Below are 27,256 nucleotides of genomic sequence, written 5' to 3'. Positions count from 1 at the left end.
TCAAACATGTCAGATAAGAATGAAATTCTCTTTTTGAGTCCTTACATTGTGATACCTGGCCATGGTTAGCGTGTTATTGATTGTATATAGTTGATGTGTTATTAACAGCCCATAGTTAGTGTATTATCGACAGCCCATAGTTAGTGTGATATTGGCATGTTATTGACAGCCAATATTGATGTGTTATTGACTGCTCATCATTGATGAGTCGTTAACTGCCCATCGTTGGCGTGTTGTTGACTGTAGTTTCATTATTTTAAACTGTGGAAGAGTAATTATGAAAATATGCTGCTGGTTACACAAACATTTCAAAAAAATGACCAGGATCTATGCAGTAATTGTTGAGGTCGTTTTGCATCATCTTGCTGCAATTGGCCTTTGTTGCAATAATATAGAGAGGAAGGTATGTGCTGTCATCTGTGTGCAATCATCCTTATTTTTCTCTATTGTTAAACAAGCACTCTAGCAACCCAAAAAGGAAAACACAGGCTGTGCTACAATCCCAATGGCGATTCAGCATGAAAAACACACTAATAACTTTTACAACCAATTTTTTTCAGCAATTCACTAATTTTTGTTCTGCGTGTCATGCAATTGGCACAGAAATAAAATATATCATCAGTCAGCACACTAGAAACCAAGAGTCCAGTCAGATCGCCAACTTCACACCACACAACAAGAATTAATTTGTTTGTTTGACCACCCGCAAATTGGAGAAACAATACCTCATCTTCCAACTGGACAACCTCCAGCCGGATGGCATCAATATTCACTTTTCTGGTTCTCATTAAAATAAACCCTCCCCCTCACTTCTTCCCCCTACCCCTTTCCCCAGCTCTGTCTCTCTCTCCTTTTTCTCTGTCTCCTTTCGCATGGACATAATGAATTCTCACCTCTCCCCTCATTTCCAATTAACCCCTTTTGCTGGTCTGGGTTCATCCCCCAGCCAGCACTGTCTGTATTCTGAGATTTCCTGCTTATTCCTTGAAGAAGGGCTCAGGCCCAATACATTGGCAATATATTTTTGTCTCCTATGGATGCTGAAACACTAGCTGAGTTCCTCCAGCATTTTGTTGTGTTTTTACTACAGGCTGTGGACTTTTGAGTTTCATCCTTGCATTGGCAGGAACTCAGTGAATTCTCTGAAAGACAATTTCACTGAATTCTTTGGTGTACCTGAAGAGTTTTGAAACTTTTCAGCCCGAACCCATGGGGAATGTATTTACCTTTTTCTCATTCTTGGCCTTGTGAGCCATGAAATATTCCACATAAGAATCAAAGACTTAGGGCAGCACAGTTGGCGTAGTGGTTAGTGCAACACCTTTACAGCGCCAGCGATCAGGACTAGACCTGGATACAAATCTTGCGCTGTCAATGAGGAATTTGTATCTCCTCCCCGTGCCTGCATGCATTTTTCTCCAGGGACTCCGATCTCCTTCCACTGTTCATAACGTACGGGGGTTGCAGGTTAATGGGGTGTAAATTGGGCAGCTCGGATTTGTGGGCCTGTTAACGTGCTGTATGTCTAACTTTAAATTTAAAATTTCTTTTGATTTCTCAAGTCATTGTTCCTGCCCAATTGTTGTCATTGTATTGCTTTGGAATTTTTGTGAAGGTTGAATTGTATAAAAACCATAATTACTCATGCATTGCAAACAATTCATAGGCTGTTTACAGTAACCGGTTCTGGTCATTTTTTGTTCATCACCACAGTAATTATCAAAATAGAGACAGAAATATGTGTTATTCTACTGCATGCAGTCATCTGTACCTCGTCCTAATTTCCCATGCATGCTAACTGCAGATAAGCCAGCATTACAATCCCAGAAATGACTCAACTGCAGCCTACACACAGTAGCCCCAACTGCGATTCCTAATGAAAACACCCTTTTTAACAATTAACACTGGCTCACTGATTTTTTTAATCTGTGTTGCTTAATTTGCCACCAGAATATCATGAGTAAGGACTTCAGTGTGTATCTTCAAGTTTTAAACAATCTTATGGAGATTTTGATAATTATCAGTTATGGAGACTTAATCTTTCTGCTGTCTCATTTGCAGGTTATGAGTATACACTGCTTTACGAAACTAGAACGTTCCTTTGAAACCTTTCATAAGCCAAAATGTCATAAAGCGAAACCCATTCACTACTACTGAAGGCTATTTTTTTTTTAAAAGCGAAAAATCATTCAAATCCTTTTGGAAAAGTGAACACAGGTTCTTTATAAAAGCAAATTTTCATAAAGCGCGTATTCATAAAATGGGGTATGCCTGTACAGAGAACTGGCGTATGCCATTCCATCTTGGAAAATTCATTTGGCTCTAAAGTTTTCCAAACCATTTAGGCAATTACCTTCGGGCCATTGCAAATCAGATCAGATCAGATCATATATTATTTATTGTAATTTAATAAAACAGAGATGCGATATTACACGGGATTGCCTTTAGTCTACCATAAGGCAGACAAAGATTCATCATTAGCATTGCCCAGCGACCCTTGCAGTCAGAGAAAGTGAAGCAAAAGAGAGTCCCCTCAGAGTCACTGAGTGTCGGTGGATTTACCTACAGTACTCCCATGGCCTCTGCAGCCAAACCATCAGCAACCTGAGCCCAAATCCAAACCTCCAACACGATGAGGAAACCTTCAGCACCCATGGCCTTTTGGGAGCCCTTCTTGCTCTCAACACCCTCTCAGATCCCAGATCCAATACTTGGTTCTCATGGGCCAGCCAAGTAGCCCACATTCTGGTGTGAGTCCTTTGCCCTCAAGTTGCCAGCAGCACACAGCTTTTGTGTGTCCTTCAGCTGCAGAGCCCCTTGCTGGTCCTCACCCACATCACCAACAGCTCATCGCCTGTGTGTGACTTTCAGCTGCAGAGCCCTCACTAGTCTGTCACCATGGTCACTAATTTTAGGGTTGTCTCCTCAGCTTTTCGGGGTGGGGGGGTGAGTGATGTTTTCCCTGTTGCTGGTCTGCTGACTCCCCAGAGTCTGCAACCTCTTGTGGTTGCTGCCGAGCACAGGGACTGCCATCTTGAGCCCAGACTCCACAGTCGCAGGATTTAAAATTAAACACCATCAGTTCCTTTAACAGGCTGTACAAAGGCTGTACAAAGCCATTGGCAGTAGAATTGGGAAGGAGGACCCTTCAGAGGAGCACTGTGTCTCCGTACCCTGCTCTCCCCAGGTTCCATTACAACAGCTCTGGCAGCACCAACATTTTGTATCTAATGAACTTGTCTAGACTTTTTCAAGTCACCTTATTCATTCTGTCAGTGAATGGTAGATGATTGAAGATGATGTTCTTGTCATGACTAAATTATTCCATGCATCAGTAACATAGTGTTGTTATCTGTTTGGAGCGAAAAGCAATATTTTCTCTTTTAGGAACTTTGACACATTTCAGAACAAGTAGGTTTAGTCTTTTGTCTCGGACTAGATACCAATGCTTCTCTTAGGAATCAGTCAAATTTCAGTCAAAGCATATGAATTTAGACTACTCTGTGTCAAAGTGTAAGAAGAAGGGGTAATACATAGAACTGGTGAAATTTGTATTTTAGAGATACTATCCCTGTCAGCCAGAAAGGTTTTGCAGCACATTCTTTCAAAAAGGCTTTGTAGATACTACAGGTAAGCATTTTTGAAAAGTCTCATTATGTGCTTTTGAAATAACTATTAAAATAAAATGGTATAACACTAAAAACTTCCAAATCAATTGGGTGCCTTTAAGTTCTATTAAATTAAAATGTCAATGACTTACTTCAGACCCATAAGACTGCTCCTCCCAATGGCATGTGTGAAGCTGTGCCGCCATTATATTTGCTGAGTAACTACAGATCCCTCATGAGAGTCTAACATTGGAGCACAGTGACCTGACATAAATAACTGGGTGCACTCAAGAGGGGGATTTCTACTTTCAGGTGCGCTTATTCAGGAATCCCAAGCATCTGCACGGTTACAAAGCTGGACATTGTATACAGAATTGCTGCATTTTTGCAGGAATTTCAGACATATATTCTGGTAACAAGAAAATCCGGCCGTCCAGTAGAGAGCTCAAGTGACCTATTCAATTTTTAAAAATGTTTCCAGTTTGTGAACATTTCCTTTATACGAATCAGATCACCTGACAACAAGGCTGTTTCTCACAGGACTGTTTCGCCATAGAACATTACAACACAGAAACAGACCTCTTCAGCCCTTCTTATCTGCATCAAACCATTTCTTTGCCTAGTCCCACTAACCTGCATCCAGTCCATAGCTCTCCATACCTCTCCCATCCATGTACCTGTCCAAATTCTTCTTAAATGTTAAAATTGAACCCAGATTCATCATTTTGGCTGGCAGCTCATTCCACACTCTCACCACTCCCCGTGTTTCCACTAAACTTTTCCGCTTTCACACTTAACCCATGTCCTTTGATTTATATCTCACCTCCCCTCAGTGGAAAAAAGCCTATCTATCCCTTCATAATTTTGTATCCCTCTATCAAAACTCCCCTCATTCTTCTATGCTCCAGGGTATAAAGACCTAACCTGTTTAACATTCCCTGTAACTCAGTTCCTGAGGTCCAAGCAGCATCCTAGTAAATCTTTTCTGCACTCTTTCAATCCTATTGGTATCTTTCCTGTAGTTAGGTGACTAAAACTGCACACAGTAATCTAAATTTTGGCCTCACCAATGTTATACAACTTCACCATAGTATCTCAACTCCTCTACTTAATACTTTGATTTATGAAGGCCAATAACTATGTCCACCTGTAAAGCCACTTTTAGGGAAATATGTACAGTACATAAATATCTGAAATCAGATTCTCCAAAATCCTAATTTATCCAAATTTTTTTCAGAGTTGGGCTCCCGGCGCTGGCAACAGCGCAGTGGACCTCAGGCTCATGGCATCGGCAACAGAGGACCTCAGGATCACGGTGACAGTGGGGACATCAACCTCCTGTACAGGAGCGGGACCCCCAGGATCCCAGCACAAGAGGGGGCTTGGTGGGGAAGTGTCTGTGATCGGCAGTGGTCAGCATTGTTTTGGTGAGAATTTAACTTTATTTTAATGCTTAAGAAGCCTTCCTTGTTGTTTGTTGTTATTTAAACACTGTTACAATTGATTTACTGTTGCTACTTGTGGTGTAGATTAAAGTTCACACGACTGGAGGGAGAATAAATGCTTTTATTAGCTTACAACACAAATAGGGTTCACAAATAGGCTTCAGAGGGCTTCTGGGTTTAGACGGGAAACCAGGGTTATATACAGGCCCCTGGGAGGAAGAGCCAGGATGCATCAAGTACATCACACTTCACTATATTCAGCCCTTCCTTCAGAATTAAGGGTCAGTGGATGAAGAGAAAAAGGATCAGAAGTTGATAATAGACACAGAAGAGAAAAATTTACAATACTATTTACAGATTCAGGTAGTCCAGGGGTCTGGAGATCCTGGTGGAGCACCTTAGCAGTGGGGAGCCTTGGGCTCCTTGAGTCTCCTGGTCTGCCTGTGATGGTGTGATAGTACAGATCTATCACCAATGTACATAGTGTATATAGTTACTGTATCTAGACTGTGCTTACAGCGATTGGCTGAGAGCTAAGCCACACCTATTGTCTGGGCCTTAAAGGGTTGTGTCCCTAGCCAGGTCGGATCATTCCGGACTGGTCGGCCACCTGTGAAGAGCTCCGGTCTTTTGCTAATAAAATTGTAGAGCTCGTCGAAAGAACCAAAGACTTGTTGATCCAAACCAAGGCCCGACATCGCTGCTGTGACGCTGCACGCGATCGATGAGTCTGTCCCATTTCAAGTCGAGAGCGATGCATCCGACTTCGCCCTGGTAGCCACCTTGAACCAGGCCGGTCGGCCTGTAGCCTTCTTCTCCAGAACCCCCCAGGGTCCGGAGAGTAGACACTCCTCGATCGAGAAGGAGGCCCAGGCCATAGTTGAAGCGGTGCGTCGTTGGAGACATTACCTCATTGGGAGGCACTTTACACTGTTGACTGATCAACGCGCGGTCTCCTTCATGTTCAGCAACACCCAGCGTGGTAAGATAAAAAACGACAAAATCGCCAGATGGAGAATTGAACTCTCCACCTTTAACTATGACATCCTGTACCAGCCTGGTAAGCTCAACGACCCGCCTGATGCGCTCTCCAGGGGGACATGCGCCAGCATACAGATGGACAGACTACAGAAACTCCATGAGGCGCTCTGTCATCCAGGGGTCACTAGGTTTGCTCACTTTGTCAAGGCGCGCAACTTACCCTACACAGTCGAGGAGATCCGCTCCATGACCCGAGCCTGTTCGGTGTGCGCTGAATGCAAGCCCCACTTCTTCCGTCCGGATAACTCCCACGTTATCAAAGCCACCCGCCTCTTCGAGCGTCTTAGCGTAGACTTTAAGGGGCCCCTACCATCGACCAACAGTAATACCTACATCCTTACAGCCATCGACGAGTATTCCCGCTTCCCATTCGCTGTGGCCTGCCCAGACACCACTGCCACCTCAGTGATACAGGCCCTTCACAGTATTTTCACCATCTTCGGGTACCCCAATTCCATCCACAGTGATAGGGCGTCCTCATTCATGAGTGCAGAGCTGCGACAGTACCTTCTGGAGTGTGGTATTGCTTCAAGCAGGACCACGAGCTATAAACCACGCGGTAATGGCCAGGTCGAGAGGGAGAATGCCACCATATGGAGAGCGGTTACACTGGCTCTCCGGTCTAAAGGTCTCCCCACCTCTCACTGGCAGGAGGTTCTCACTAGTGCCTTACACTCCATCCGCTCCCTCCTATGTACTGCAACAAATGCCACCCCCCACGAAAGGATGTTCCTTTTCCCGAGTAAATCCGAATCAGGAACCACTGTACCGGCATGGCTCACCGTCTCTGGCCCCGTCCTTTTGCGACGCCACGTCCGGCACTCAAAGAACGACCCCTTGGTCGACCAAGTGACTCTACTCCACGCGAACCCACATTACGCCTACGTTGAGTTCCCAGATGGGCGGGAGGACACTGTTTCGGTGCGGGACCTAGCTCAGGACGCGGTAGACCCAGCAAACCCCCCAACCCAACCTTCCCCAACTCTTTATTCTCCAGGCCCCGTGCCACAACAGAAGGACCAACAGCACCCCAATGACCTGGGCCACCCTGCCGACAACACGACTGGGGAATTGAGCGACGGAGTAATCGCACCCGACGAGCCCGCTGGCGACACCACTCCAGCGACCCCAATCCCGGCACCACGGCGGTCACGCCGGATGGTCAGACCCCCTGACCGCTACAGTCCTTGACCTACCCCTTCCTTTCATTCTCTCCCTCATTTTTGTTTTTTTTTCCCAGGGTCAATTCTCCAAGAAGGGGTGAATGTGATAGTACAGATCTATCACCAATGTACATAGTGTATATAGTTACTGTATCTAGACTGTGCTTACAGCGATTGGCTGAGAGCTAAGTCACACCTATTGTCTGGGCCTTAAAGGGTTGTGTCCCTAGCCAGGTCGGATCATTCCGGACTGGTCGGCCACCTGTGAAGAGCTCCGGTCTTTTGCTAATAAAAGCCTTGGTTTGGATCAACAAGTCTTTGATTCTTTCGACGAGCTCTACAGATGGAAGGGTAATGGGATGGGGCTCCTGCTTCACGATAGAGGGGAGTTCACTCTTCTCCTGAACTGGGTCCCAAGGCCAATATGCGAACTCCTCAGCCACATCGGGGTACTGGGAGTCTATTAACAGCCTACTTGGCTTGAGCAACGCCTCCATTCTTGTTTGTGAGCTAATATAATTGTAGTGTAGATAAAAGCTCACCCTCGACTGGAGGGAGAACTAACACTTTTATTAGTTTACAACACAGGTAGGCTTCAGAAGGGTTCAAGGTTTAGGCAGGAAACCAGGGTTATATACTAGCCCCAGGGGGATGAGCCAGGAGGCAGGGTCAGTCATCAATACAGCACACTTCTTGTGAATCCCAGTTTACTACACTACTAAGCTGTTTTTTTTAAAATGAACGCTTGTCCAAAAAAAAACATTTTTCCAAACTGGGCCTGGTCCCATATTCCAAGATCTCTCTGTTCTCCCTCACTCCTCAATGCCCTACCATTTACTGTGTATGTCCTTTCTTCGTTTGCCCTTCCAAATTGCAACACCTCACACTTGTCTGCATTAAACTGCATCTGCCATTTTTCAGCCCATTTTTTCAGCTGGTCCAGATCCCTCTGAAAGCTTTGAAATCTTCTTTGCTGTCTTCAACACTTCCAATCTTAATGTAATCTCCAAACTTGCTGATCCAATTTACCACATTATCATCCAGATCATTGATATAGATGGCAAACAACAATGGTCCCAGCATCAAATCCTGAGGAACACCACTAGTCACATGCCTCCAATCTGAGAAGCAATCTTTCACTACTCTCTGGCTTCTCCCATCCAGCCATCGTCAAATCCAGTTCACAACTTCACTATGGATACCTAGTGTCTGAACCTTCTGAACTAACCTGTAATGTGTGACCTAGTCAATGGCCTTACTAAATTCCATGAAGACAACATCCAGAGCCTTTCTTTCATCAGCTTTCCTGGTAACCTCCTCGAAAAACTCTTATAAAATTCATTAAACATGACCTACCATGCATAAAGCTATGTTGACTATCCCTAATCAGTCCCTGGCTATCCAAATAATTATATATCCAATCTCTTGGAACACCTTCCAATAATTTACCTACTACTGACATCAGGCTCACCGGCCTATAATTTCCAGGGTTACTTTTGGATTTCTAGATTACTTTTAAACAATGGAACAATGTGAGGTACCAAATAATCCTCTGGCATCACACCCATAGCTAAGGACATTTAAATATTTCTGCCAGAGCCCCTGCAATTTCTACAGTAGCTTCCCTCAAGGTCCAAGAGAATATCTAGTCAGGTATTGAAGATTTATCAAGCCTTATTTGCTTTAAGACAGCAAGCACTTCCTCTTATTTAATCTGTATTAATTCTATGACATCACTGTTTGTCTTCCTTACTTCTCACAACTCTGTCCCTGTTTCCTGAGTCAATACTGATGAAAAAAAAGTCATTTAAGATCGCCCCTATCTCTTTGGCTCCATACAAAGCCAATCTCTTTGACCTTTAAGGGGACCAATTTTTCCCTTACTATCCTTTTGCTCTTAATATATCAGTAGAAACCCTGAAGATATTCCTTCAAAGTGTCTACCAAAACAACCTCATGTCATCTTTTATCCCTCCTGATTTCTTTCTTGAGGTTTTTGTGCATTTTTTATACTCTTCAAGTACTTTATTCGCTCTCTTTTCTTCTGAATTAGATCTCCAATATCCTTCGAAAACCAAGGTTCCCTATAACCTTGCTATTAATCCTGACAGGAACATGTAAACTCTACTCTCAAAATTTCACCTTTGTAGGTCCTCCATCTACCTCACACATCCTTGCCCGAAAACAACTTCTCCCAATCCACGCATTCTAAATCCTTTCTCATTTCCTCCAAATCACCCTTTAACCAGTTTTGAATCTCAACCCAAGGCCCAGATCTATCTTTGTCCATAATTAACTTGAAACTAGTGACATATTTCTATCACCTATCCTGTAACAGCATCTCCAGCAAAAGACACAGGCCCATCCCAGTTTATCCTCAATCCTTGTGTGAAGTTCCACATATAATTTAGAGTAGCTGAACCTCTCTCAAAGGAGTCGAAAGCCAGGTGGAGCAGCCTCCAGAATTCTTTGAAAGCATATGATTATCCTTGCAACTAAAATTGAATGATCTTCTATCTGAGTCAGTGATTATAAATGATGCTTCTTGTTAACTGAAATGAGATTCACAACATTATGACAGTGTCAGAAAATGAGGTGGAGCTGTAAGTGGATGGACAACATCCAGAGCCTTTCTTTCATCAACTTTCCTGGTAACCTCCTCGAAAAACTCTTATAAAATTCATTCATCAACCATAGCACATACCTGAAGGGAATAACATTCAAAAAATTGAAATCAGTCATTTAATGGAGTATTTTTAGGAGTCCCAAATCCAGGATGGATTTTCATTTTTATGATACTGGATCTTGTCAGTTTCTAAAGCAGACTCAATGGATCCCTCCCTATACTATTTATAAGAATATAAATGTAGAATCTTGTTTCTTTTTCCCAAAATATGGATAAATATAAGATTATAAATACAAGACATTGCACTGTCTTCAGTTACTGTACCAATTGCATTATGGCATTCATTTATAATATTTACATGTTGAGAATCTCACTTTTTTATTCCCAAATAGTCAATCATCAGTAAGTTCGCTAATGATTACAGAGGGCGCAACCCCTCAGCATCCAATATTAGGAGGTCATTAAACAGTGGCCTATCCCCACTGAGCCCTTGTGACAACTGCAACAAAATCTATCCCCCAGCATATTGTCAACAAGACTTGATTCTGAACCACAAAGTTTCAGGCAGACCAAAGGGAATGTGTCATTGAATTAATGATCTTTCTAGAGATCTGTTGTGACCAGAGATATTTAATTAAAGGAATGGATGCTGTAGAAATGTACAGAACAAAAGGAACAAGAACAAGAATGACTTCAAAGTTCAGGACATGGGGATAAAGAAATGGGAAAATGTAAAATGTTAAATTGGGCATTCACACTTAAAATGATAAAATGGGCAATAGCGGAAAAAAAACCCAAAAGAAACAGTGGAGATAATCTCCAAACATATTAATGAAAAAGAGTGATAAGGATTATCAAGTGGGAAGTCAGTCTTGCCAAGAAAAGATTTCTCTCTGGTAAATAAGCTCTAAGAGAATGCATGACAATTCATGAAGAATTTGCTGCTATTATTTCAGGGATTCAAGCACAAAGAAATCACTGAATCATCATATAACATGCTCATTTGGATGAGCATTCTCAGACGAGATTCTATCATGTTTCTGATTAATTCACATTTTGGACCACGCATTGTTCACAAGGTGGGTTTTACCACAGCATCAGGTACAACTTTGCATTTTCTGTGGCAATATTCTTATTAAATTTTACAATAACAGTACAAAAAGTAGAATCCATATTTATCTAAATATAAAAAGGAAATATACAAATAAAGAAAATCTGTTACATATAAACTAGATATCATAACAATAAAAAAAGGAAATAAAAAGACTAAAAAAATTAAATTGATTCTACACTACAAATTCTATCCCCTTCCCTTTCATTATCAAATAGTCATTTTTTTTTTAAATTCACCCCACATTTTTATCAACTCACATTGAGTCTAACAGTCTCCAACACACAAGGTGTAATTTACAATGGCCAATCCATCTACCAATCTTCATATCTTTGAGAGGAGGGAGAAAAATGGAGCAGTCACAAGGAGAAAATATAACTTCCTCACAGATGGCACTGGAGGTCATGTTTGAACTGGATTTACTGGAGGTGTGAGTCAGCAATGTTATTCGTTGACCCATTGTGATGCCCACTCGCTCAACTCAAGACAAACTCACTTAAACTTTCTCCGAATGGAGCTTTTCGAGGAAACCACACTTTATTGTCGCTTTTTTGAGAAGCTAAAGGGTCCAGGCAGGTCAGGCAGCATCCAAGAAGAGGAAAGGACAGTCACCACTTGGGTTGGGACCCTTTTATTTTTTAAATTTAGACATACAGCACAGAATCAGGCCCTTCTGATCCACGAGCCCAAGATGCCAAAATGCTTACAGCTTGCGTACATTTTGAAGGGTGTGAGGAAATGGGAACACCTGGAGGAAATCCACATAGTCACAGGGATAATCAACATACAGTTAAACCCTTGGTATCTGGCATTCATGGGGATTGGTAGATGACAGATAAATGTGTGTTCTGGTTGCTTGTGATTCATTTTTACAGTGCCTAACTAATACTCCTGCATTAAGAATAAACAGTTTAAAAGGCAAAAATACTCGACTGAACTTACACTGAACAAAGCTCACTTGTTTCAGGCAGTATACTTTATTTTCAATCAGATTTTTGAAACACATTAATCATCACTGCAGTGATAATCCACCTCCTCCGTGGACAGCCCTAAAGACAGACAATAATATTATAGATAATGCCACCATCGATGCTCTGCAAGAAGAAGGGGTAGTGAAGCCCGCAATGTCGCCCTTTAATAGCCCTGTTTGGCCGCTCCAGATGCCGGATGGCTCCTGGAGAATAACAGTTGATTATCGTTTTTTGAACAAACATGCCTCGTCACTTGCTTTGGCGGTTCCGGACATTGTTACCCTTATTGAAAACATTGCTACTGGGAACTTGGGAACATGGTATGCTGTCATTGATCTCGCTAACACCTTCTTTTGTATTCTTATAGCTGAGGTCTCACAGGATCAGTTCGGCTTTACCTGGAAGGGGTGACAGTATACCTTCACCTTCCTCCCTCAGAGCTATGTACACTCTCCCACTATTTGCCACAGCCTAATTGCCCGTGATTTGGAGGTGGTGCCAGTATTGCCTTCTCTCTTGATTCACCATTATATTGATGATGTGATGATCCAAGGGGCCACAGAAGAGATGGTACAGGCAGTTATGGAGAATGTCCAAGATGCCCTGATCCAAAGAGGGTGGGCCATTAACCTCGCCAAGGTGCAGGGCCTGTCCCAGACAGTTATTTTCCTTGGAATTCAGTGGCATGCTGGAGAACAGGTGGTTCCTGATAAAGTTCACAATGAAATAGCAAACTTGGCCACTCCTACTAGTAAAAAGGAGACCCAGTGTTTCCTGGGGTTATTGGGATACTGGCGACGCCATATTCCACACTTGGGATTGCTTTTACGTCCTCTATATAAGGTTACCCAAAAGAAAACAGACTTTTTATGGGGTAACGATCAGGAAAGAGTGTTCCAGTCCGCCAAGCAGGCTATTGTTCAGGCCCTGCCCATTTCTCCCCGCATCCCAAATACCCCCTATGAACTACAGGTCTCCATTACTGATTATGTGGCCTTCTGGAACCTCTGGCAGAAACAAGAGGGCTGCCAATCCCACTGGGATTCTGGTCACGAACCATGCCTGAGGCTGCCACTCGTTATTCTGCTTTTGAACAGCAGTTACTCGCTTGTTACTGAGCCCTGCTGGAGATGGAAAGAATGACAGGCGATGCAGATGTTCAGTTGCGACTTGCACTTCCAATAATGAACTGGGTCCTGGCTAATGACGCTAATCTAAAGATCGTGCGGGCTCAACAGTCTTCTATTGCTAAATGGAAGTGGTATATTCAGAGTCGCTCGACCAGAGGGCCTGAAGGGGTGGGCCACATACACGAACAGGTGGCTGATCTTCCGTCTTGTCCTGAGGGCGTTGAACCTGCCTTGCCCCCTCCCCTACCCCCTTCACCAGTTCAGTGGGGTAAACCATATGATTCGCTCACTCCAGCAGAACAAGAAGATGTCTGGTTTACTGATGGTAGCAGCCAGTGGGTGCAAGGAAAGCAGAAGTGGAAGGCGGTGGCTTACCATCCCAGGTCGGGAACTCACTCAGCAAGAAGAAGAACTTTTAGAGTCCAACCAATGTCCTGGTTGGGGGAGGTGGAGAAGATGCTACCGGCACCCCGACAACCTACTACAAGTGTGCGATCGTTGCCTCGCTTCAGCAGTTGGGACCAGACCAGACATTGATAAGTATAATTGGGAAGAGCTTGCATATTGTAGTTTGAAATCAGCTTTAGATTTAGTAATAAAGATTTGTATAAACTGAAGTGCTCTCGGCGTGTGTCTGTTTTCTTTCGGTAGCTCAAACACTGTGACCAATCTAAAACGAACAAAGTGAGAGGTGGAAGTTTACCAGAACAAGGGGTAGCAGCTCTCTGTCAAACATGCTGTACTTCAGTTCAGGCAGTTGCAGGAGGCAACTGAAAAAGGCAAGAGTTGTCAACGAACTGTTCCAGGACAGCGCCTACTGCTGTGTTGGACGCATCGAATGTGAGGGTCGTCGGTACGTCCATTCACTGGGTGGTCTAGCATTGTTGTATGATCCAGGGCCTCCTTTGTCTCCTTGAAAGCATTTTGAGTGAAGAGATGGCACATAATCTTGGTGGCTGCTGGGACGAACCTGTTATAAAAATTCACCATGCCCACGAACTCTTGTAGGCCCTTCAGTGTTGCTGGTCCGGCAAACTGTTATATAGCCTCTACCTTATCGGTAGGGAGTGGCGCCATCATTGTGACCCAAAATATCGACCTCCTCAAGGCTGAACTGGCATTTTGCTGGGTTAATGGTGAGGCTGAGCTCTGTGAAGCAGTTGAAAAGCTAGCACAGATGTGCCATGTGCTCCTCAGGCATCCTGCTGGCTACCAGAATATCGTAAAGGTAGATGAAAAGGAAAGGCAAGTCTCTGCCGACCACATCCATGAGGCACTGGAAAGTCTGGGCTGCATTCTTCAAGCCGAAGGGCATGCAAAGGAACTTGAAAAGGCTGAAAGGGGTGATGATGTGGTCTTTTGGACATTGTGCGGATACACGGGGATCTAATGGTATCCCTGGATCAAGTTGACCTTAGAGAAAAGCTTCACACCATGGATCTTCATTGTGAAATCCAGGATGTGGGGAATGGGGCAACAGTCAGGCATTATTGCATCTTTGAGGTGTCTGTAGTCTCCTTAGGGTTTCCAGCTGCCATTGGAATTGGTACCAAGTGGAGAGGTGAGGCCCATAGGCTGCTGGAATGGCGGATGCTTCCAAGTTCTTCCATGCATTTAAAATCTTCCTTAGCGAGGTTGAGTTTGTGTGGGGCTAGGCAATGGGCTCACGAATGCAATGGTAGGCCAGTGGTCGCGATGTGGTGCTGGATCTTGTGCTTTGGCATGACATCAGTGAACTGGGGGAACAGAATGGAGGGATAGGTAGTGAGGAGGTGATTGTATTGAGCATATGGGACCTCAATGGAAGTGAGCTGGGTGGACGGTTCATTGAACGTACCGAGGATACTGTCTGAAAAGTCTCTTCATGGACTAGTCGTCTGCCCTGGAGGTCCACCAGTAGGAAATCAGTACCTAATAGAGGCTTGTCCACCGAAGTCAGCGTGAATGACCAAATGAAGGTGGCCTCACTCAAACGTACAGGAATTTGCCTCTTGCCAAAAGTTTTAATGATGATGTTGCTGGCTATGCGTAGGGAGGGGCTGTGAGGTCTTGTGCGTGTCTCAAGCGACATAGGGGGAATGACGTTTATCTCTGCCCACATGTCCACAAGGAACCTGGGCCCGAGATCCTGTTCCAGACATGGAGAATGCTGTTCGGTCATCCAGCTGCCACAATCACTAACGGCATATGGTTTCCCAGAAACAAGCACAGCTGGCGGCACCTGCATGTGATTCTACTCCCCCCTATGGTGATGGTAAAAGCACCATTTTGGGACAGGCTTTTCTGTCTTCTGGCAGGGAGGGGTCTGTTCACATGGTGAACTGGACTTGGGCATTACCCTTGGCGGTGGCCGTGTAATGCGGTTAAATGAGTCTATAGTCTCGTGCTTGGAGGTGTGGAGAATGTCTACTCATGCCACGACCTTGCGTGGGTCTACATCGACCAATAGGAATCTGATATCTTCAGACACCTGCTTGAGGAACGCTTGCTCAAACATGAGGGAGGGCTTGTGTCCTTCTGCCAGGGTAAGCATCTCGTCCATGAGGGTGGATGCGGTCCTATCGCGTAGGCCATCAAATGAAGGAGCCTGATGGCCTTCTTGCACCGTGAAAGTCTGTACGTGCTAATGAAGAGGTTTTTAAGAGCCACATATTTACCTTCCCCTGGCAGTGCCTGGATTATGTCATTGACATGTGAAGTGGCTTCCTGGTCAAGTGAGCTGACTAAATAGAAGTATCTCGTTGAATCAGAGGTTATCTGTTGATCTGGAACTGGGCCTCCACTTGGCCAAACCAAGTGCAGGGCCTATTCGTTCAGAAAGTTGGCAGCTTCAACACAACAGCGCCTATGGCTGTGGGGTCCATTGTGCCAAGTCTTCAAGATGTGAAGACTTGTTGGGATTGCCAGTGTAGTGCGTTGTGCGCGAGACTCAGACAGCAGGCTGAGAACGCAAGTAACACAACTGCTTTACTTTAAATTCCATGCTGTAGCCTTTAAGGCTGTGTCTGGTCCTGTCCCTTGCATTCTGGAGCTTCCATCATACTGATGCAAGTGTGCATGCGCTCTTCTGGTCTGGACCGGAAGAGAAGGTCTCGTGATACCATCTTTGCCGTGGCTGCTCCGCTGACTGCGCATGACAAGTGGGCCTGGTTCGCTGCTACAACTATGTGCATCACCACAAAGTACTGGATTCAAACCTGGATTGCTGGCCCTGTGATAATGTTGAACTAACCACTGTGTTAACTGCGTGATTCTTTCTTTAGGTTCCCACCACCTGACACATCTTTCCCTCTCTTCTGTAGGGACTCGTTCCTCTCTGACACCCTCATCCATTCATCCCTTCCCACATTTTGACCCCTTGGAGTCTCCCCCATGACCACAGGAAGTGCCACACTTTGGCCTACATCTCCTCCCTCATCACCATTTGCAATCCCAAACAGTCCTTCCAAGTGAAGCAACACTTAACTTGAGAATCTGTGGGAGTTATCTACTGCTCTTGTTGTTGCCTCTATATCAGAGAGATGTGATGCAGACTGGGAGATCACTTCGTTGAGCACATTTGCTCTGTCCACATCAATCCCAGTGCTCTGCGATTTCAATTCTGTGCCCCACTCCCAAGCTAGCATGTCTGTCCATGGCCTCATGCACTGCCAAACAAAGGGCACATGTATATTGGAAGAGCAACTGCAAGTATTCCGTCTGGGCACTCTCCAACTGGATGCCACTAACATCGACTTCACCCTTTTCTGCTAGCTCAGTCTTGTTCTCCCTCTCTTCCCCACCCCTCTGTCAACTTTCCTCCAGCTCTCCTTACCTCTCCCTTTCTTTGCTGGTGTGCCCTTCCTCCATTATCCACCTATTTCCTCGTGCCTGGGGCCTCTGCTCCTCTCCTTGCCCCTCACTCCCACCATTTTGTTCAGGCATCTGCCTACATTTTGCTCATACCTTGGTGAGGGGCTCAAGCCTGACAGTACACTGTTTGACCTGCTGAGTTTCTCCAGCATTGTGTTTTTACTTCAACCATGGTGTCTGTAGACTTTTGTGTTTTACTCCCTATTGTGGTTCAGCAGTGGTGCCATTTCAACATTGTTCTCAATGAAAGGAGCTCAGACATTAATTTTAATTATTTTTTTAGCCAGTAATGTACTGTGGGTTAAAAGTTAAAATTATGATTAACAATTTTAACTAAACTGATGGGAAGAGGCTTCCTTTTCTTTTTTCTTTGGCTTGGCTTCGCGGACAAAGATTTATGGAGGGGGTAAAAGTCCACGTCAGCTGCAGGCTCGTTTGTGGCTGACAAGTCCGATGCGGGACAGACAGACACGGTTGCAGCGGCTGCAGGGGAAAATTGGTTGGTTGGTGTTGGGTGTTGGGTTTTTCCTCCTTTGCCTTTTGTCAGTGAGGTGGGCTCTGCGGTCTTCTTCAAAGGAGGTTGCTGCCCGCCAAACTGAGAGGCGTCAAGATGCACGGTTTGAGGCGATATCAGCCCACTGGCGGTGGTCAATGTGGCAGGCACCAAGAGATTTCTTTAGGCAGTCCTTGTACCTTTTCTTTGGTGCACCTCTGTCACGGTGGCCAGTGGAGAGCTCGCCATAGAACACGATCTTGGGAAGGCGATGGTCCTCCATTCTGGAGACGTGACCCACCCAGCGCAGCTGGATCTTCAGCAGCGTGGACTCGATGCTGTCGACCTCTGCCATCTCGAGTACTTCGACGTTAGGGATGAAAGCGCTCCAATGGATGTTGAGGATGGAGCGGAGACAACGCTGGTGGAAGCGTTCTAGGAGCCGTAGGTGATGCCGGTAGAGGACCCATGATTCGGAGCCGAACAGGAGTGTGGGTATGACAACGGCTCTGTATACGCTTATCTTTGTGAGGTTTTTCAGTTGGTTGTTTTTCCAGACTCTTTTGTGTAGTCTTCCAAAGGCGTTATTTGCCTTGGCGAGTCTGTTGTCTATCTCATTGTCGATCCTTGCATCTGATGAAATGGTGCAGCCGAGATAGGTAAACTGGTTGACCGTTTTGAGTTTTGTGTGCCCGATGGCACACAAATGGTGGGGAGCTGGCTGATGGAGGACCTCAGTTTTTTTCAGGCTGACTTCCAAGCCAAACATTTGGCAGTTTCCGCAAAGCAGGACGTCAAGCGCTGAAGAGCTGGCTCTGAATGGGCAACTAAAGCGGCATCGTCTGCGAAGAGTAGGTCACGGACAAGTTTCTCTTGTGTCTTGGTGTGAGCTTGCAGACGCCTCAGATTGAAGAGACTGCCATCCGTGCGGTACCGGATGTAAACAGCATCTTCATTGTTGAGAGAATAATGTCAAAAAATGTAACCCAGCCAAATGTAAAGAATTTCATATGAAAAGGAAAAGTTACGCTAATTGAACTTCATGGTTTTTGAGATAGTACAGATCTATCACCAATGTACATAGTGTATATAGTTACTGTATCTAGACTGTGCTTACAGCGATTGGCTGAGAGCTAAGCCACACCTATTGTCTGGGCCTTGAAGGGTTGTGTCCCTAGCCAGGTCGGATCATTCCGGACTGGTCGGCCACCTGTGAAGAGCTCCGTTCTTTTGCTAATAAAAGCCTTGGTTTGGATCAACAAGTCTTTGGTTCTTTCGACGAGCTCTACAATTTTATTAGCAAAATAATTTTGTTTTTAAAGGGATGGAGCGTTTAACTCGGCCAGAAAAACTTGATATCGACCCACAGTCAGCTACAGCCTTCAAAGCCTTCAACTTCTGGCTGCTGAACTTTGAAAACTTCCTGAGATTCAATCAGGTAGAGGAGGTGTCCTTGAGAGTCTACAAGAACATCCAGGATGAGACCACTTACACCGCAGCCATAAAGGTACTGAAAGGACTGTATGATCAACCGGTGAACAGAGTTCATGCCCGGCTCGTGCTTGCGTCGAGGAAGCAACAGCCCGGCGAGTCCAGCAGGGCATATTTACAAGTATTAAAGGCATTGGGCAAGGACTGTAACTGTGTGGACAAAACTGCTGCCGAGATCACAAATGATCTCGTCCGGGATGCCTATGTGGCCGGGCTCAGATCGAATGAAGTGAAGCTGCGCTTGCTCGAACAAGGGGTAGAAAAACTAGAGGACATGGCCCGGATTGCAATCACAATGGAGGATGCAGCCTTAGTGTCCACCGAGCTCTCTAGGGACTGGACCCTTCGTTCTGATGTGAGTAGAGTGCCCTTCTACCCTACCACCCCCCGAGATACTGACGGCCTGTCGGCTGCTGCTACCCTGCCCCGTGCGAACCCGAAATGTTATTTCTGCGGGAGGTTCAAGCACAGCAGGTCCCAGTGCCCAACAAGAAAAGCCAAGTGCCAGAAGTGCCTTAAAAAGGGCCACTTTGCTGCAGTCTGTAGGTCTAAAATGACCACCGGCAAACACAGTGCCTCGTGTGAAGCCCAAACGCCACTATCCCATTCAAACTCTTCTTCCCCAGAGCTCTCATCCAATGAGATTGAGGGCTCCCCTGCATGGCAACGCCTGACGTCACGGAGACGCCGAACCCGGAAGGGGGAGCCCACCCTCACAACCAGGGTGTTGGCCCGCCTCTCGCTCCCGTGCGGAACACTCGACGCTACTGCCGCCGCCACAGACACCCCCGGGGCCGACGCTACCGCCGCTGCTGCCGCCACCACAGACACCCCCGGGGCCGCCGCTACCGCCGCTGCTGCCTCCGCCACAGCCACCCCCGGGGCCGACGCTACCGCCTCTGCTGCCGCTGCCACAGCCACACCCAGGGCTGACGCTACCGCCGCTGCTACCGCCAGGTGCTCACCCTAGCGTCCATCGCTGACGACCGCCAGGGCCCGACAGCCGCGACCAACGACCTACCCACCGCCAATCGCGAGCAACTACAAACCCCACTACTTACCATTCACCCGCCAACGCCGCCACAACAGCACTTCCGGGAGGTCCTCCAACCTGCTCATCGAGCGTTGCATGACGTCATCCCGTTGCGTGATGTCATCCCGTTGCGTGACGTCATCCCGCTGTGTGACGTCATCCCGCTGCGTGACGTCATCGCGCAAAACTCCCCTGTCAACTGCTTCAATAACACTAAACCAGCAATGCTCTCATCCCCTCACCAGAGCAATGGAACTGATTAAAGTGCATGGACACTACACCAATTGCTTATTTGACTCTGAGTCAACTGACAGTTTTATCCAGCCTGATCTGGCCCTCCATTGGGGACGACATTATCCCCACTACTCCGAGGATCTCATTAGCGACGAGGTCGCACTCGACTGGGATAAAGGGGTATTGCATCGCCACGCTGGAAGTACAGGGCGTGACGGTCACCCACTTAAAATTATTCGTCCTTCCCCAATTGTGCGCCCCAGTGTTGCTGGGATTAGACTTCCAGTGTCAGTTCCAAACGGTGTCCCTACACTTTGGGGGACCCCATGCCCCCCTCTCGGTCTGCCATCGCCCCACCCCCGAAGCACCCGAGCAACCCGCCCCCGTGCCCCGGGGCCAATCCTGCAGCCTTTCCACACTCCGGATTGCCCCGCCAGCACTCTTCGCAAACCTCACCCCTGGCTGGAAGCCTGTGGCCACCAAAAGTCAGCAATATAGTTATGAAAACAGGCAATTCATTAGGAGTGAGGTGCGTAGATTGCTGGATGAGGGCATCATCGAACCCAGTTCAAGCCCCTGGAGAGCCCAGGTGGTGGTTGTCAAGAATGGGGAAAAACTACGGATGGTGGTCGACTATAGCCAGACCATTAACCGCTTCACGCTCCTGGATGCGTACCCCCTGCCACGCATCACTGATGTGGTGAACCAGATCGCCCAATACCGCATTTTCTCCACTATTGACCTATGTTCGGCCTACCACCAGCTCCCAATCCGCTGCGAGGACCGACCATTCACGGCCTTTGAAGCGAATGGGCGGCTATATCAATTTCTCAGGGTACCATTCGGGGTCACGAATGGTGTCGCGGTCTTCCAGCGGGAAATGGACAGAATGGTGGACCAGAACGGGCTAACTGCTACCTTCCCGTATCTGGACAATATCACCATCTGCGGCCACGATGTGCAGGACAACGACGCCAACCTAGACAAATTTCTTCAAACTGCCTGTCGTCTGAACCTGACTTACAATTTGGACAAGTGTGTCTTCCGGACCACACGACTCGCTATTCTAGGTTGTGTGTTGGAGAACGGGATAGCCAGATCCTGACCGCATGCGTCCCCTAATGGACTTACCCCCCCACATACCCAGAAAGCTCTCAAACGTTGCCTGGGCCTTTTCTCGTATTACGCCCAATGGGTTCCACACTACGCCGACAAGGCGCGTCCTCTTATCAAGACCACCTCTTTTCCCCTCTTGACTGAAGCCACAGCGGCTTTCGATCGAATCAAATCCGACATCGCTGCTGCGATGCTGCACGCGATCGATGAGTCTGTCCCGTTTCAAGTCGAGAGCGATGCATCCGACTTCGCCCTGGCAGCCACCTTGAACCAGGCCGGTCGGCCTGTAGCCTTCTCCAGAACCCTCCAGGGTCCGGAGAGTAGACACTCCTCGATCGAGAAGGAGGTCCAGGGCATAGTTGAAGCGGTGCGTCGTTGGAGACATTGCCTCGCTGGGAGGCGCTTTACACTGTTGACTGATCAACGCGCGGTCTCCTTCATGTTCAGCAACACCCAGCGTGGTAAGATAAAAAACGACAAAATCGCCAGATGGAGAATTGAACTCTCCACCTTTAACTATGACATCTTGTACCGGCCTGGTAAGCTCAACGACCCGCCTGACGCGCTCTCCAGGGGGACGTGTGCCAGCATACAGATGGACAGACTACGGAAACTCCATGAGGCGCTCTGTCATCCAGGGATCACTAGGTTTGCTCACTTTGTCAAGGCGCGCAACTTACCCTACACAGTCGAGGAGATCCGCTCCATGACCCGAGCCTGTTCGGTGTGCGCTGAATGCAAGCCCCACTTCTTCCGTCCGGATAACTCCCATGTTATCAAAGCCACCCGCCTCTTCGAGCATCTTAGCGTAGACTTTAAGAGACCCCTACCGTTGACCAACCGTAATACCTACATCCTTACAGCCATCGACGAGTACTCCCGCTTCCCATTCGCTGTGGCCTGCCCAGACACCACTGCCACCTCAGTGATACAGGCCCTTCACAGTATTTTCACCATCTTCGGGTACCCCAATTCCATCCACAGTGATAGGGGGTCCTCATTCATGAGTGCAGAGCTGCGATAGTACCTTCTGGAGTGTGGTATTGCTTCAAGCAGGACCACGAGCTATAACCCACGCGGTAACGGCCAGGTCGAGAGGGAGAATGCCACCATATGGAGAGCGGTTACACTGGCTCTCCGGTCTAAAGGTCTCCCCACCTCTCACTGGCAGGAGGTTCTCACTAGTGCCTTACACTCCATCCGCTCCCTCCTATGTACTGCAACAAATGCCACCCCCCACATTTTGAGTTCAGTGTGTCCGATGGAGATGTGGGGGGGCTGGTGGTCATGGTGGGGAGCTGGCTGATGGAGGACCTCAGTTTTCTTCAGGCTGATAAATACTGAGGAGCTAAATATCTTTAAGATTTTGTGATGATTTAAATATTAATTCAAAAAACACATGGGGTGATTGGTTGCTAAATACCTTTCCACACTATTGTTATATTTAATTCTTCCTGTTGACTCCTTATATGCTGTTTATCAGCATCCTCAATTGGCCGGTCATCCATGCATGGTAAGTCACCTTCCAGTCAGGATGGAATTACAATAAAACTTGTCTAATCTATTATTATGATTCAGAAGTCCCATAGGTTAGTCATCTAGTTCACTCTGGTCTTTACTGGGCCCCTCCACTCACTGGGTGTCAGGCTCCCACACACCCTTTCATTCTAGGGGTTCTGACTCCCATGTTCCTCATTCAATCACCAGAGTCTGAACTTGCATGCTCCTATCCTCTTACTCACCAGAAACCTGGTTCCAGCTCTCCTTTTAACTTGGCCACTTCAATGTAGATTTTATTTTATACCATGCAATCTTAAAGCAAAAGTGAATCTAACGATGTGGAATATTGAGAGAAATAACATCAAGTTCTGTGGAAAACATGCTAGTTGGTACAACTAAAGACCAGAATCTGACTCCATGGGAGCATTTGTCTCATGTGATGCAAACATGCAGTCTACTGGTAAAGTACTGTATGACAGATAATGTGCAGGATACCATCAGAATAATATCAGAATTTATTTTTAGAGCAAGTTGTACATACAAATAAATTTAATCACCTTGTAATTCTTGTATTTTGCTGTTGTTTTTTCCAGAATTAAAGGGTTATCCTACTATACAAATATGTAAGATAGAAATACATAAATGTGCAAAGATTCAATGCTTTAATATTGGAAACCTAAAATGTAAATAGAAGGGACTTGGAATATTCCATAAGTCAACGACTCTAGTTATTGATAAAATCAACAAAATTCCTGCATCATTTTTTTTCTCAGAATTTAATTGTATAGATCAATTGTGCAATTGATTTATTGCATAGGATCAGAAACAATTATAACTCTTGAAACAGCAGTAACAGGAGAAATTTGATTAATTAAATTTCTCTTTCCAGCTGTTAAAATCTTAAAATCCGTTCTGCTGAATTCGCCTCTGATTATTAGGCAGATCCACAACATGGACTCAAGGTGAAACTACAGCTTCTTATGAGGAAAAACACAAAATGCTGTAGGAACTCTGTCGACCAGGCAGCATCCATGGAAAACAAAAGATAGCTGATGTTTTGGGCCAACATTATGAAATGGTTACATAACCTATGTTTATGAACTTTTAAATTCTCGTATCACTGCAACTTTTTCCAGCCTGAAATTCCTCAAATTATATTGCTAATGTGATTGTGGATGTGGCTTTGGTTGCTCAAAGATATGGCTCCAGAATTCCTCCTTGAACGTCTTTGCCCCATTGTGATAGTACAGATCTATCACCAATGTACATAGTGTATATAGTTACTGTATCTAGACTGTGCTTACAGCGATTGGCTGAGAGCTAAGCCACACCTATTGTTTGGGCCTTAAAGGGTTGTGTCCCTAGCCAGGTCGGATCATTCCGGACTGGTCGGCCACCTGTGAAGAGCTCCGGTCTTTTGCTAATAAAAGCCTTGGTTTGGATCAACAAGTCTTTGGTTCTTTCGACGAGCTCTACACCCATGACTTTTTTTTTCCTTCTTAAAACTATTTTGTAAGCCCATCTACTCGGGTGAGATTTAATCATGAAACACAAACACAACAATATAATTGCTTTCAATAAGCTAGATGTAAAACCTGGGATAAAGCACAGCCCTGCAGGTCCTGGAGATTCAAAATAAAACAAAAAACATGTGATTCCAGTGGCCACAATTGGACAAATATAGACTCTGGAGTTGTTGCTGTGAAGCTGCCACCTTCCTGGCCTGTGGTTCCAATGGGCTGAAGAACAATTTCACCTTCACAAAGTCGAATTGGACACCACTCGTTATTACCATCTTGTCAGTGCCCTGGACCAGGCCATCACTAAGAGGATCGGCGACTTCCTATGGGAAGTTTGAAGCTTTAAAAGCAATTTTATTACATGTATATGGTATTTCCATAGGGAAAGGGCAGCCAAACTACTTCATCTCAGTAGTTTGGGAGACTCGCCCCTTCAGAACTAATGGACGAAATGCTGTTCCTGGTAGCTGGCTAAAGTCCCAATATGTTATTTGAGCAGCTCTCTTTCAAGTGAATGCTAGAGGATATTAGGCTCTTGTTATCCAAGAGTTTATTTGAAGACCCAAGGGCTGTAGTGGCAGAGGCAGACATTCTATGGCTGGCTAAAAAGAACACCAAGGAAAGATAAGTCTGAGCAACCAACTCCTCTGATATTGGCCCCATGACACACTCTAGTGCTCATAGTACATCACTCCCTACAAAAAGGCAATGCTCCAAGACAAGCAAGTGGCCAGTGGACACCCTGTCCTGGAGTTATTATCACAGGTGTTGGTGAGTAAATGCCCACAAGTGCTTCCACCCTGCCCATTTGTGGGAAGCGTCCTGGCCAACTGCCAGTAAGGGCTGTGGCAGTTGGCGAAAAACCTGCAAGCTCATTGCATGTATGGGGCCAGTTGTCTCAGCGAAAATTTCTGGTGGGCATGGGTTCAGAAGTTAGTGTATTTCCACCTACCGTTTTTAACACACACCATCCTATCCTTGACCTGCAACTGCAACCAGTTAACAGCTCTAACATTCCAACCTTTGGCACCTGGAAGATGAATGTCAAATTCAAGAATCATCTCTACACTTGGTAATTTATTATACCAGCAGTATCCCGAGCTTTGCTTGGTGCAGATTTTCTTTATGCTCATTTATTCCTCATCAATTAAAAGGCCATCGGCTAATAGGTGGAAATATTTTTCAGACTATTCCTATGGAGTTTATGAAGAAAATTGATGAAAGAAAGGTCATGGAGGTTGTCTACTTTAGTACAGCCTTTGATAACGTCATACATGGGAGGTTATTACGAAGACAAAGTCACTTGATATTCATGTAAATTTGATTAGACATTGGCTTTATGGAAGAAACCAGAGTGTGGTAGTGGATAAATGCCTTTCTGACTGGAAGCCTGTGACTAGTGGTATGCCTCAAGAATGGTGCTGTTTGTCATCTGAATCAATTATCTAGATGATAATGTGGTATATTGGATCAGCAAGTTTGCATATGACGCAAAGATAGGATGTATAGGAGAAAATGAGGAAAGCTTTCAAAGCTTGAAGGGGGATCTGGACCAGTTGGAAAACTGGCTGCAAAATGGCATGTGGAATTTAATGCAGACAAATGTGAGATGTTGCACTTTGGAAAGACAAACCAAGGTAGGACATACAATGTAAATGGTAGGGCACTGAGGAGCGCAGAGGAACAAAGGGATCTGGGAATATAGTTGCATAATTCCCTGAAAGTGGCATCATTAGTGGATATGGTCATAAAGAAAGCTTTTGGCACATTGGCCTTCATAAATCAAAACCAAATTTTGAGTATTGTGTTCAGTTTTGGTCACCTAAATAAGATTGAAAAATATACAAGGATGTGGCAGAGGAGATATACAAGGATGTCACCAGTACTTGAAGAACCAAGTTACAGGGAAACAGGTTAACACTTTGTTCCTTGAAGCTTGGAAAATTAAGGCGAGAATTGTGTAGAGACTAATGGGAGTATGGAACAAGCTGCTAGGTGAATTGGTAAATGGGGCATCAATTTTAACTTCAAAAAAATTTGGACAGGTACATGACAAGAGGAGTATAGAGGGCTATGGACTAGGTGCAGGTCAGTGGGGCTAGGCAGAAAAATAGTTCAGCACAGACTCGAGGGTCTGTTTCTGTGCTCTAGTGATCTATAATTCTCTGGTTCTTATCTTTTTATACTAAGACCTCCAATGCAGCCAGTGCTAATTTTAGGTACAGCTCACTTGCGCATTCAACCATTTATTCTACACTTGTTATTTGTGTTTCTGTGGCTTTAATCTGTCTTAAAGCAGTAAAGAGTTGCTGAGAGCATGAGTGAATGGAATCCATAAGTCACCATGCTGTATGGGATAATAAATATGGTTGGGCAGAGAAAAAGAAAGCTTATAACATCCCTCAGCCCAAGGAATAACAACTAATATTCCAAACTACATCATTGACTCCTCCCTTCTCCACCATGGATAGTAACTCATGAGGTATCACCCCATGCCTATAGGGAACCTGAATATTGTGCATTAATACTTTTATAACATACTTTTATATTCAGCATAGATTGGAATAAAGTTTGTTTAACAGAATAAATTAATATCTTGTCAAAAATAATGTGGTGCAAAACCTACTAAAGTTATCTTTGGCCACACCTTCATGAGAATGAATGTTGTGATGTGATGAAATCACTGGTCTTAAGGATGTTTATAAAAGCACACTGGAATTAAAGATTATTTCTTTTTTCCTTGCTTTCTAATCTCAGTCATTATTTAATGATTTTATTTTAAATGTTTAAAAGTTGGATGCAATGAAAAGAAACACATAGCATTAAAATAACATTTAATAAATCTTAGAGTGCATCTTTCTTTCTGAAAGATTCTTATTCCAGAAACTTGAAGATGGATAGAAATATCCACTGTGTTGTGGG

General features: G+C 45.3%; 1 protein-coding gene across 1 annotated transcript in view; it reads right to left on the bottom strand.

Annotated features, from left to right (window-relative positions):
- LOC138740031 (uncharacterized) overlaps window positions 1–15,322 on the bottom strand; it is a 95,432-nt gene extending 80,110 nt beyond the window's left edge. Inside the window, exon 1 of the mRNA XM_069892475.1 lies at window positions 14,933–15,322. Coding sequence (XP_069748576.1) covers window positions 14,933–15,322 — 390 coding nt within the window. The remainder of the gene's footprint in view (window positions 1–14,932) is intronic.
- Between the last annotated feature and the right edge of the window lie 11,934 nt (window positions 15,323–27,256).

This window comes from Narcine bancroftii, chromosome 7 (genome assembly GCF_036971445.1).
Source record: "Narcine bancroftii isolate sNarBan1 chromosome 7, sNarBan1.hap1, whole genome shotgun sequence".
NCBI lineage: Eukaryota > Metazoa > Chordata > Chondrichthyes > Torpediniformes > Narcinidae > Narcine > Narcine bancroftii.
The sequence above is the reverse complement of the archived record's forward strand: the minus strand, read 5'-3'. Positions and strand labels throughout refer to the sequence as shown.